This window comes from Bufo bufo, chromosome 8, assembly GCF_905171765.1.
Source record: "Bufo bufo chromosome 8, aBufBuf1.1, whole genome shotgun sequence".
Lineage (NCBI taxonomy): Eukaryota > Metazoa > Chordata > Amphibia > Anura > Bufonidae > Bufo > Bufo bufo.
Window position 1 is genome coordinate 168,382,356 of NC_053396.1, and position 14,044 is coordinate 168,396,399.

At 40.5% G+C, this 14,044-nt stretch overlaps 1 protein-coding gene across 2 annotated transcripts in view; it reads left to right on the forward strand.

Moving 5' to 3' along the window:
- The window catches only part of LOC120977380 (sodium- and chloride-dependent neutral and basic amino acid transporter B(0+)-like), a 123,485-nt gene that overhangs the window by 40,454 nt on the left and 68,987 nt on the right, over positions 1–14,044 (forward strand). For both annotated transcript variants that reach the window (XM_040405306.1, XM_040405308.1), the window contains one exon: positions 7,859–7,990. In XM_040405306.1, the coding sequence (XP_040261240.1) occupies positions 7,859–7,990 (132 nt within the window). The remainder of the gene's footprint in view (positions 1–7,858; positions 7,991–14,044) is intronic.

The window sequence follows — 14,044 nt, forward strand, 5'->3', positions numbered from 1 at the left end:
GAAAGATTTTAACATAAGATGTATGTGTGCTTTTTTTTTGTACTTAGCCATCCAGGGCGGAGTTACAGGGCCGCAGAAGTGCCCCTCTTCATTCTGATGAAATAAGGTTGATTTCTTATGGTACCTGTCATGTAACCAACAATAAAATATAAACAACAGTGAGAACAACAAGAAAAATTGATCAATTATTAAGATCATTAACATTAGAGTCAAATTACTCCAAGAGTGGGATGGGGGGGTACTTGTACACATTGTAATGTGACAAATTTCCGTTCCCTCATAGTTATTTTCTATTTGGCACTTAGTAAAGGTATACTATAACTCAAAATAAAGTGTTATGCTCTACTTAGGGAGAAACTTTTCTTAAGTATTATTTAGGTGGTAAAACTATTCAAAATAATCTTAATGTATATCAAACAGAACCCAAAATTAAGCCTTGAGTCCTTCATGCATCATGAAGTGGAAGTCGTCTTGGAGTGGAGTGTCGACCTCTCCTGGTTCTTTGAGGTTTGCAGGGACGAGGAGTCTCCCATTGATCAGCCGATGGAAGTTCTGAAAGTGGGTTATTACTTTGGATGTAGTCCCAGTTCTCAATGGGTAGACTGTCGACTTGTAGGATGTCATATGCTTTGGGTAGGTCGGTGAAAGAAGATATAGAAATACGCCGACCTTCGTATAAAAACGACAGCCCGAAGGGGAATAGCCACTTGTAAATAATTTTTTTGTTGCGGAGCCAATCCGTAAGTGGTTTCAATGCCCTCCTTTTTTTCAAAGTGGATTGGGCTAGATCTTGATAAATGGTGATAGGACTATCCTCCAAAGTTAGATGTTGAATATTTCTTGCCTTATTAAGGATCGCGTCTTTAACTGGATAGTGCAAAAATTTGCAAATTACGTCTTTTGGAGGTTCCGCTGGTCTAGGCTTGGGTCGTAAGGCTCTGTGGGCCCTCTCAATGATGATTTCATGAGATGAGTCTGGGCCGAGCAGTTGCAGGCAAATATTCATAACAGCTTCTGGTATCTCAGTTGGGCCTACAGACTCAGGTATGCCCCTGAACCTCAGATTATTGCGTCTGCTCCTGTTTTTATGATCCTCTAGGAGCGTATAGAGGGAGTTCATGTGTGCCTGGTGCAGGGTCAGCGTGGAAGAGACAGCACTCTGATGTGTTAAAATAGCAGACTGATTGTCCTCAAGTGTCTCAACCCTCCTCCCAATGTGACGCATGTCCTCTTTTATTGAGGTGAGATCTGACCTGAGCGGTTCCAGTGCTTCTAACAAGGCATCTTTCAGGAATGCTCTAGAGATGGGAAGGGTATCATCCCCAGGGGAGACCTCCCTTACCTTTTCAGCTACCGCTGTATGTTTCTGTGCGCTCCCAGCAGCTTTCGGCGTTCCGGGCGCCATCTTGATTTCTTTAGCCACATGTATCTGCGCTGCTTTTTTAATGAATTTCTCAATGGATTCTCCACTAGACTGTTCCTTAACGGTTCCCTGGGCTTCAGTGGGTCTGGGGCCACTGATTTTGACCATTTTCGAGCTTAAGTGCCGCTGAATTAAAGCTGAGAGGGATACGATCGCAGCAGAGCTTCACTTCATGCTGCCATACAGCTCCGGTGCAGGCTCTGCCCCCCCCTGGAATTTTAAATATGTAGCTAGTAACTAGCAATATTATTATTAGTGATGAGCAGCAGGGGCAATATTCGAATTCACGATATTTCGCAAATATTTGGGCGAATATTCGCCATATATTCGAAAATTTGCGAATTCATGATCTCCAGGCATTATTTTCTTGATTGCGAAAATTCGCATAAAATTCGCATAAAATTTTCGCATAAAAATTAGCATGAACTGGTATTTAAAAAAAAATCAAATATTCGTGATTACGAATATATTTAGTGATATTCAAAATATTCGCGAATTCTCAAAGTGCTGATATTCGCGATTAAAATTCGCAATTCAAATATTCGTGATCAACACTAATTATTATGAGCATACCAATAAAGGTTAAGTTTTAGGAATAGAGGTAGGTGTAGGATTAATAGGTGTAAAGCAGTCCTAGGGACTAATACATATAAACCCATTACAAGAAACCCAACTGAGATGTTTCAAAAAGAATTGATTTTATTATGTAATAGAGGTTTGGAGAAAGGCATTTTAACAGATGATGAACATCTTTTTATCCTGAATAACCAACCAAGAATACCAATTTTTTATTGTCTTCCGAAAATCCACAAAAATAAAGCAGACCCACCAGGAAGACCAATAGTATCGGGTATTGGATCACTAACTGCGAACTTATCCCAATACATTGATACATTACTCCAGCCCAAAGTCAAATTAATACCGTCATATACAAAAGACACGACCCAAATTATCAAGATAATAGAAAATTTAGATTGCAATTCAAATTGGATAATGGGCACCTTGGATGTGCAGTCATTATATACAGTAATTGATCACGATCAGGGGAAAGATGCAATAAAAAAGGAATTTCTAAAGGATAAGATTCTTCCTAATGCACAAGTGGATTTTATTATAGAAGGGATAAACTTTATTCTTAAACACAATTATTTTGATTTTAATGGTCAATTTTATCTACAAACCCAGGGTACTGCCATGGGCACCAGGTTTGCCCCCAGTTATGCGAACCTATTTATGGCCAATTGGGAGGAAACCATTATAACTCCCAAACTGGGGACAGACCTGGTGCTATGGCAGAGGTACATCGATGATGTATTTTTTATCTGGCAATCAGGCCAATCAAATTTAGATCAGTTTTTAGACGATATTAATAATAACAATTTTAACTTGAAGTTCACCTCCACAACTAGCCAAACCAAACTTGAGTTTTTAGATTTACAAATCCAGATGGAAGATAATACAATAAAGTGCAGCACTTTTATTAAACCAACAGCACGTAATAGTTTTATACTGTATAGTAGCTGTCACCTTCCAAAATGGCTTCTAAACATCCCCTAAGGACAGTTTAGAAGAATAAAAAGAAATTGTACAGTAGATCAACAATTTGAATTGGAAGCGATAAATATGAAAAAACTGTTTTTGGAAAAACAATATCCCCTGAAAATGCTTGATGAAACCCTTGATAGGGTCTGAAATATGGATAGGAGCTCCTTTTTCGATGATATTATTGGATCCCAAAAAAAGAAAGTTGAGGAGCAGGTGAGGATGATATTACCATACAACGAACAATATGTAAAAATTCAAAAGATCATCAGAAAACAATGGCACATGGTCCAGAAAGACAAGATTATTGGAGCCATGATGCCAGACTATCCACAAATCTAGGCCTCAAGGTAGCTCCATCTATTAAATCCAGAACGAAAAAATCACAAACTATACAAAAATGGGCAGACATTAAAGGTTTTTTTAGGTGTGGACAGTGCAATAATTGCAAGTCCATGACCTTTCCTAAAAAAACAATGGATATAACATCCACTTCAAATGGGCATGAACATAACATTAAAGAATTTTTATCTTGTGATTCAAGTGACGTTATTTATATCATTGAATGCCCCTGTAGACGACAATACATTGGAAGAACTAAGAGGCTATTGAAAAAAAGAATAGCAGAGCATATTGCTAAGATCAAAAAGGGTTTCGAAAACCACTCTCTTTCGAGCCATTTTAAAAGTGTGCACAACCAGGACCCTTCAGGTCTTAAGTTTGCGGCTCTTGAAAAAATTCAGAAGGATTGGAGGGGAGGAGACCATATTGGCAGGATGTCGAGAGCGGAGACACAGAAATTTTTTGAATTCGACACACTCCTGCCAATGGGGTTGAACTCCGAATTTGAACTTTTTGGCTTCCTGTAGGGGCGATTTGGGGTGGGTGCCACCGGTGGCTTGGGACCGTACCATAATTTAAGGTGACCGGTCCCTTTTTGCCGATGGCACTAACCCTTATCATACGACATTTTTACCTTAATAAATACACCAAGCCAGCAGGAAGCTATCTCTTGTTATTTTTATCTTTTTTATCTATTTTATATCAATTTTATCTATTTTATATCAATTTTGAAATAGTTTTTAGGAACGTTTATAGGTAGACCTCACTTTAAATTACGTAGTTTTCAACGGAGATATCCCCTCACCGTTGTATGACATAAGACTACAGGACCCATAATTTATCAACATGAAGGCATCAATTATATGTTTGTACATTTTTATGTTTTTTATATGGTTATGTACACTTTTTTATATGGTTATGTACACTTTTACACGCATTCTTAGCCATTTATATAGGGTATATATGTATCAATATGGTTGAAATGCATGTTTTTAATGAAAACGCAATGAAAACGCACCAATACCGCACATGCTTTTTTCAATATTTTGCGTTTTTTGGTGCAATAAGATCTATAGAACTTGTTGAATATGCATGATGAAAATTTATTAAAAATATAGTATCTTTATTAGAGAAAAGAGTAATGTTTGATTTAGACAGAATCCATTACAAAATCCATTACAGAGATTAGGGAAAACCAGATCCATTTCCCATCTTGCATGTCTCTAATTCCCCTATATAAGGACAGGCATTATGGAGGGGAGGTCAACCACTGAGGAAGGGGCCACTTAGAGCCTCGAAACGCGTTTGGTACTGGACCCCCCTATTCAACACAAGGACCACCAGCTTTCACAACTTTGGATGTTTTAAAGAAAAACTATTGAGAATCTGTGGAATCAAAAACATAAAGGAGCTACTGGCGCCAGTAAGTGAAAACCTAATCTGTTAAAGTGAACGGCAAAGGACATCTGTTGTCGAGATATTCTTGACATTTTAGCAAAAGTCGTATATTACTATTCCTCGTTAAAGCCGACACTCATGTGAATAAGCAGCAGCGGAAGATTGGGCTTGAATCACCACGCGGGACGCCGCGGACCGTCCATTGGATCCGCCTACGTACATCTGTTTCGTGTGTAGACAACACAATTAGAGATGGAATAAGTATTTGCGATGAAAATATAATCAACACATAGTCCTATTCGAATATACTGTAAGACATTTTTCGACTTGTTCACTAACAGACTATAAACTATTGAAAAAATTCGGAGCAATTTTGAATATTTCTCGAATATTTCACGACTATTTGTGCACAATTCTGTGCACATATATAAGCTCTATAGGAGAATCTCGAATATTTAACATCATTTTTTAATCCTGCGATTATTTATGTGAAATCTGGACATTGGATCGAAGACTTACCAATGAGCACCTTGTTCTTAATCTAAGATTGTTTTAATAATATTAGCATTGTCTAATAGGTATTGTTTTGGTCTGGCCAGACCTGTTATTGATTGTAGTGTTATTTTAGGAGTATTAACTATTAACATTGGATTTTATGTAATAAAGTACCACATACTCCAGATATAGAGAGTGCCCAGCCCTTTTTTGAGATAAATAAATATGTCTCTACTTACTTAATAATTGCTTCAGCGTGCACACCAGAGGCGTCCCTCGTGGTGTAATTACACTCACCCACCCTCATATTTTTTGTGAGATCTGTATGTGTCGGCTTTCTGTGTAGCGGCCGTGTTCTTTCGCGCTGACACTGGCGTCTCAAGTAATGCTCCGTCACGTGACTTCTATATCGGAGCTTTTATTTCTCTTTCTGTCACGTGATAGTTCTGGATGGGTGTTGAATGAAGCAAAAGGAGAGATCTTCTTAGTTAGTCTTGCAATATTTTTTTTAAAGTATCGCAATTGGATAGGCAATATGAACGGGTAATGGTGGGTAGTTGCGATCTTTAATTGCGTCAGACACGTTTTCAAGTTCTTCTAACCTCTTCCTCAGTGGCCATATTATGAATCACATCTACCCTCCTTTTATACCCTTTTCTTTAGGGAACCCACCAAAACCAGACATGGATCTCTTAAAGGGACAGGCCATCCCATTATAGTCCAACATGATTTTGCCTTATTTACTTGCTTTTATTAAGTTCATTATTGCCTACACATGTTGATTCTTTTGTGATCAGTAAGATTTCAAAAATATTGAGAAAAATAAGAAATCTTAAGAAATCTTACTGATCACAGTATTTGTAAATTTTCTTATTGCAATTTGCGAGTACAACAATTTCATATTGCAATTGGCGAGTACAACAACTTTATAAGCCAAAATTTTTATATATATCTTTTTCTATTTTTTTTGTTTCATGTATGAAATAAATAGTAATTTTTAATCTACCTTTCATATCAAATTGGTTTTAGATGTGATTTGGATGGTGAGTGCTAGTTTATTTGTGAATTTTTTAATTTGTTTTTATGTTGCCGCATTCAAAGACCCAGGACATTTTTATTTTTCCATTTACTGAGCTGTTTAAGGGTTTGTTTTTTGTAATTTTCATTGGTGGCATTTTGGGATAAATTTGACTTTTTGATTGATTGACATTTTTTAATTATTCTTTGCAATGTTCACCAAACGAGATTAAAAAATGTGGTCATTAAGGATGCCACAATAGAAATAATATTTTTTTTCATATATATTTCAAAGGAAAAAGGCATTTTTTTAAAATATTTTTTCAAACAACATATGTAATTGTAAGAAGATGGGCTCCAAAATTCATGTTTTATGCAGAATACAAGCATTCTGTAATGTCAGGAGAATTTCAGGAGAATGGACAGATTCTCTTTAAAGTTAATATTCTTATTTTTACTGTTACTGCATAGTAAATACAGTTGTGCCTTGTCTCAGGTGTGAATACAGGTTATCTTCAAAGCTTTCACAAATCTTCCTTAATTACTCATATGTTACTTGTAAAAGTTTCTAATATACTTTAACCTCTTGAAGTTGCATGAATCGGCCACTCGGGAACCTGGTCACATGACACTACTTCTTTGATAGTCCTGCATCTGATGACATCACCTCTTTTACCAGCGCAGAACGAGAGAGGTGCTGCAGATGGGGCAAGAACTATTTGCCTCCCTGGCGCATGCACAGATGAAATAGAGTCAGGAGTTTTTTACTGTCTATAGCCAAGGCAGCAAACCTGGTGAAGGATGTGACATTAGCAGATGCAGAATATTCAGAACAGGAACATCACATAACTGGTACTTAAATGACTGATCCATACAACTTCGAGATGGTAACTATATTACAAATTTTGTTCTACAAGCGAGATCCAGGAAAACCCTATTACCTTCTATACATCTTGTTTTCTAAGCATGCTCTCAATACAGTGACTTTGTTCTGCATTTTGGTTGTGTACAACTCAGCCTATAGTATATAGGCAATTCTATAGTATATACTGTAGTCATGTGGTCGGGGTGGTTCTTTTGCATTCCCCTCATCTTGTGCATCCATGAACAGGGAGGGATCCCATCACAGATAGTCAGACTGGGGTTATAAGGGTTTTACATTAAATAAATATTGATGGCCTATCCACAGGATAGATCAATACTATCAGATAGTTGTGAGTCCCATTCCCAATACTCCAGCCGATTAGCTATTAGGGACCTCTTCACAGTATACCAAGAATGATACCATACATTGTATATTGGTCATGCTTGGTATTGTAGCTCAAGTTCATTCATGTGACCAATGGGCATGACGTCAGAAGAAAGGAAGAGGTCATAGCATTCGTCTGAGTGTTGGGTGGGGGTGCAAGGAGTAGAACTCCACCGATCTGATATAGGATGGGAAATTAATATTTAAGTCTTGGAAAACCACTTAAAGCAATGATTTTCTACTCCTTGGTAAAGATGGTGATGCTCCAGGCTAGAATTGTTAGCTCAATCTGAATGATTAGGATTTTGGAACCTTAACACAGAAGATCATTTCGAAAGATTCACTCATCCAAAAAGATAACAAATAGGTAACAATGTGTTTCAATTTTTCAGGAGCCTTCCTAATCCCTTTTATAATCATGCTGGCATTTGCTGGTTTGCCCATGTGTTTTTTGGAATGTTCACTCGGACAATTTGCCAGTCTGGGTCCTGTTGCGATATGGAGGATTGTGCCACTCTTCCAAGGTAAGATTTAGAATTCTGGATTTCATTTGTGGTTTTCTCTTTGCTGGTTATGGGAAAGTTTTAGAGATGTCTGCAAATTTCAATTACAACTACAGTGACATGAAAATGTATTTGCTCCTTGCAACACAGATTTTGAAATACTAATGTCTCAATATACAAGTTGGACAGCAACAAATCTGATAAACAAAGGTAAATCTAAAAGCAGATGGCTCATTTCAGCTTTGGCTCACATTCATATGACATTCAATTACAGGACAAGGAAAAATTTTCCATCATGAGAAAGTGAAAACAGAATTTTCAATTTTATTTTATTTTCAAATTTATTGAAAAGGAAAAACTAAAATTTTGCATGGACATACGTCTTTAGGCCCTTTGCTATGACACTTGGAATTTAGCTCTGTGGGCTTCCCATTTCTCTGGATCATGTTTGAGATATTTCTATACCTTGATTGGAGTCCACCAGTGGTAAATTCAGTTGACTGGACATGATTTGAAAAGACACAGCCCTGTCTGTACAAGGTCTCACAGCTGACAATGCATATCAAATTAAGAACCAAGCCACAAGGCACAAAGAACTGCCTGTAGAGCCCAGAGACATGATTGTGTGGAGGCACAAATCTGAAGAAGGGTAAAAAAAAATTCTGCTGCACTGAAAGATCCCAAGAGCACAGTAGCCTCCATTATTCTTAAATGGAAGAAGATTGAAACAACTAGAACTCTTCCTAGAGCTGGCCACCCCATCAAACTAAGGGATCATGCACAGGAACGTGTGCCGGCTGGGCCAGAATTGCGGCCCACAAACAGCAGGTCCGCAATATGCCGTTTTTGCACCGAATTATATATGCGGACCCATTCACTTGAATGTTCTATTTTTTTGCGGTGCTAATGGTTCATGGACCCATTCAAGTTGAATAGGTCTGGATCCATCTGCAGCAGCCGCACGGATGTCGCAATTGCATAGTAAAAAAAAACATCTGTCCAATCCTATTGGGCTGCAAGTACTGTCCACTCAACCAGGCCCAGCGCTATAATAAGGCAGACCAAGCGGCTGCCTTAGGGCGCAGAGACGCCGAGCCAAGGGGGGGGCGGAAAAAAGATTTTTTTTAAAGAGGACCTGTCATAGGTCCAAACATTGTAAGATAACTATCTGTATATGTAGTGCGGCGCCCAGGGATATTACTGCACTTACTATTATCTCTGGGCGCCGCTCCATTCACCCGCTGTAGCCCCCATTACTGTCTCCCGCGCCGTATGCTAATTACTACTAACTTTGCAACAGGGAGGAGACATCAGCTTCTCTCCCTGGGCGTTCCTTCCCCCTGAGCATCACAGCCAGGGAGAAAAAAACCCCACCTTCTTCCCGTCTGTGACGCTCTGCGCTACGATTGGACAGCACTACAGCCAGGAAGAAGGAACGCCCAGGAGGGAAGCTGATATCTCCTCTCCATTGCTCCGATAGTAGTAATTATCATACAGCGCCGGAGACAGTAACGGGGGCCACAGCGGGCGAACGGAGCGGCGCCCAGGAATAATAGTAAGTGCAGGGAGATCCCTGGATGGCGCACTACATATACAGATAGTTTTATTACAATGTTTGGACCCATGAAAGGTCCTCTTTAAATAAATCACGATGGAGGGGGAGAAATGTGACATGGGGGGGATGATGTGCCATGGGGGGGAAGAAATGTGACACAAAGAGGGTGATGTGATGTGACACGAAGGGGCTGATATAAAAAGGAGGGGGTGATGTGACATGGAGGGGGAGAAATGTGACATGGAGGGGGAGAAATGTGACATGGAGGGGGAGAAATGTGACATGGAGCGGAGGGGGAAAAATGTGATGTTGAAGGGGTGAAATGTGACATGGGGGGAGAACTGTGACATGGAGGGGTAGAAATGTGAAATGGAGGGGAGAAATGTGACATGGGGGGGTGATGTAACATGGGGGGAGAAATGTGACATGGAGGGGGAGAAATGTGACATAGAGGGGGAGAAATGTGACATGGGGGGTGATGTGACATGGGGGGGTGATGTGACATGGAGGGGAAGAAATGTGACATGGAGGGGGAGAAATCTGACATGGGGGGGTGATGTGAAAGGGGGGGAGACAAAATGTAGCTTCAGCTTGTGTTGGCAAAAATCCTTGCACCGGCCCTGCACTCAACCCCTGTGTTTGCACCAGGTATGTCCCGAAACCGCTACGAAGCCCTAATGCGGTTTATGCATTTTTTGGAGAATTCTCAATTCCCCCCAGAACTGACCCAGCCAACGACCGCCTAAATAAATTGAGACCCCTTATTTCCCTCCTTCCAACTTTATTCTTAAACTTATATACCCCTGAAAAAAATCTGTCGATGAATCCCTTTTCAGTTTTAAAGACTGCCTTTCCTTCCGTCAATTTATTCCCTCCAAGCATGCCAGATATGGGGTAAAATTATATGAGGTGTGCGAGAGCACAACTGGCTACACCTGCGGTCTATCTGTATATGAAGTCAGAGACTCCCAACTTAACCCCCCAGGCTGCCCCGAACATATTGGGACATGACGAAAAATTGTGTGGAATCTATTGGCGCCATTACTGCATAAAGGGTACCACATGAAGACCGATAATTTTTACACTAGTATAGCCCTTTATAAATCCCTCCATGCTGCAAACACAGGGGATTGTGGGACAGTCCGTAAAAATAGAGTGGGATACCCACAACCGCTGGTGGCCAAGCGTTTGGTGCAGGGGCGTTGCTAGGGTCTCAAAAGATCCAGGGCCCAAGCCCCAATACATATGTGCCATATTCTTGAAATATCCGCCCTGTCCCCTCCTCCCCACATAATCACGCCTTAGCACTAGAAACAGATTATACTTTTTAGCCATTTCCGCCTGAGATCCGTTTTTTAGACAGAAAAAAAGTACTGCATGCAGGACTTTTTTTCCACCTTAAAAAAACAAAAAACAATCTCTGATGGAAATGGCTAAAACAGATGCACAATGTTCATAATGGATGCACAGGATCCGTTTTTTTTTTACATGATCTTTTATTTTTTTTCTGTTCTTCAGAATGGATCAGAAGAACGAAAAATGAAAGGTGATGTCAATCCAGCGTTAGGATAGCTGTCTCTTTCAACTCCCCCTTACCCAAACATACTAGCCAAGAGTGCATGGGTTTTTGGTGGATAACAATTAAAGGGAACCTGTCATCAACTTTATGCTGACTTCACTGAGGGTAGCATAAATTAGTGACAGAAATGCTGATTTCAGCGGTGTGTCACTCATGAGCTAAAAGTAAGTGGTTGCCGAGAACCAGCATCATAATCATTGCAGCACTGGCCTGGAAAAGAGTCAAATCTACCTGAGAAGTGTCATGGTTATTCATAATCTCCTGCTCTCCACAACCCATCTCCTGATGATTGGCAGTTGTCTCCTAGAGAGAAAGGGAGACAACTAGGTAAAAGCCTGTCAATCACCAGCATGTGGGCATGGAGAGCAGGAATTAATGAATAACCATGACTCTTCTCCGGTGGCCGTGACCCTTTTCCAGGCCCAGTCTGCAATGATTGTGATGTTGGTTCTTGGCAACCACTTATTTTTAACTTATAAATGACAGACTGCTGAAATCAACTCACCTGTCTCTACTTTATTCTGCCGTTAGTATGGGCACCATAAAGGTGATGACAGGTTCCCTTTAAATAAATCCAGTGACTGATCCATGACAATACCACACTTCCAACCTTTGTACATGCTTCTTTTTTGTTTTGTTTTTATCTGTTTTTGATTCAAAATGTTTTTATTTTTTCTGTTGATGGAGCTCTATGAGGCTTATTTTTTGCATTATGAACTGTTTTCATTCTGGGGTACCTGCAACTTTTTGATCACTTTTTCTGTGTTTTTGGTGGGGACAGATGAAATATGACCCTTTCTGGCATTCACCATGCATTATAAATAAGACATTTATTTTATAAAATGGCTAATTAAGGCTTGAGTGATATGTGCCCATAGTCACATCACAGGGCACTGATGGCGTGACAGAGGGAGCCCCCTCCCTCTGTTTAACCGGACAAATGTGTTCACATACAACCCCTTAACGCTTATGATGTACAGTTCAGTCATATAATTTTTAAGGGATTAATGGCTAGGATCTGTTCACTGTCATTTGGGGTCTTAGATTGGATGTTTCATCTAGAGGCTTTCTGGGGGATCTTTATTTGAGGCTATGCTTGTAGATAAAGAGTGCCACAGGCAGAGTCATTTACTCCAGGCCCCCTTCATAACTTATTGGAGCGAACTTGGAATTATCGGGGACCACAAATCAGCTTTACATTAGTGTATATATTAATTAGACTTAGTAGAAATATAATGTAAGTCTGCTTTTTGGTCCCACATACTGTAATTACAAGATCATTTCAATCTAGTATGGAGGGAAAGTGGAGTGAATGAAATTTGCCTGTAGGAATTACTCTCCCCATCTTTCGAAAATAAAGCGTGCATTGTGTCCACAACCTTCCCCTGGAATGTGCAGTAACCGTCCTGCTGCCGGTGCCCTCATCCACCCCCTCCCCACACATTCCAACCACCACATTCCCAAGAACACAGCTGTAGAACTTACACTGGGGCTGGCTGTGGCTGGCTTTTCTCATGGTGTGACAGAGCCAGCCAGGAGAAGGCTCTGATTAGTTGAGCAGCAGCAATGAGAGAAGCCTCCTGACTGCTCCTCCACCAATCAGCATAGGTATTGCAGAAGAGAGGGAGGAGCACTGTTTGTCTCCTTCGCTCTGCGAAGTATTAATGTATCACACTGTGCTCTGCGACTGCCATAACATTCGGGCCCTGGACAAAACATCCGGGGCTCAAGCCCCGAATGTTTTGACCTGGCAACGCCCTGGTTTGGAGAAAGGATCATCCTTCGCCCTTGCAAGTGACCAGCTGCTTGCAGTGAAGTGGAAGGACAGGAAGAATGTCTACATGCTCACCACCGTGCACGCAGACACCACAGTGGCAGTTAGGGAGACGGGGGCTACTGCTGACAAGCACAAACCGGTCTGTGTGACAGACTATAATAAATTTATGGGAGGTGTAGACCTCTCGGACCAGCGCTTCAACCCTACCTGGTGAAGCGAAAAAACAGGGCCTGGTATAAAAAGGTAGCAATCTACCTCATTCAGATTGCTACATATAGTTTTGTTTTATTTAAAAAGGCCCATGGAACCCTCAACATCCTTGAGTTCCAGGAGAAGGTCATTGAGAGTCTACTGTTTGAGTCCCCTGCACCTGGGCAAGTCTTTGAATCTGAGGATGTTTGAAGGCTTTCAGAACGCCACTTCCCTCACCCCGTCCATGCCACTACCAGCAAGACATATCCTCAGCAGAAATGATGCCGGGTGTGTAGCAAACACGGAAGGAGGAGGGACACCCGAATTTACTGCCCCAGTTGCCCATCACAACCAGGCCTCTGCAATCTGCCCTGTTTTGAGACGTACCATACGGTTGCTAATTACAAATTTTATTTAATACCAGAAAGGGTGGAAGTCAATTTATTCTCATTTTCTGTTTAGTTTGTGGGCTTTCCAGGGAGGGAGGGATCCTTTTGGGATGGGCTGTGGAGCTAATTTTTTTTTCAGACATTGGAACAAATTTTACCTTTTCTGATTTGTTTTCTTAATTTTCCTAATTTCATTTTTTATGACTATGCCCTGCCACACAAAGCTGTTAATTCCATTCACATTACTGTATCATGATATTGGCATGATATTCTTTTATTTGGAGGATCTCTAATGATTGAGTTGTTCCTTACCAGTACACTAAGGGTTTGTACACTAAGGGATGTCTAGAATTCCTGACATAATTTTGGGAATTAGTGATCCATTACTATTCCTACAGACGGTTCTGGACACTGTCTTTTTATATATTCTGTAGGTGACTGGTTAATTGTGTGCATAGCGGTTTCTACCTTGCTGGGCAGGGGCCTGTTATGGTGCACCGCATCACTTAGCACGTTCGTCTCTCATATAGGGATTGATGGGGCTAAAGAGACATTGTATGACCAGTCACTGTCCTTGAATGCC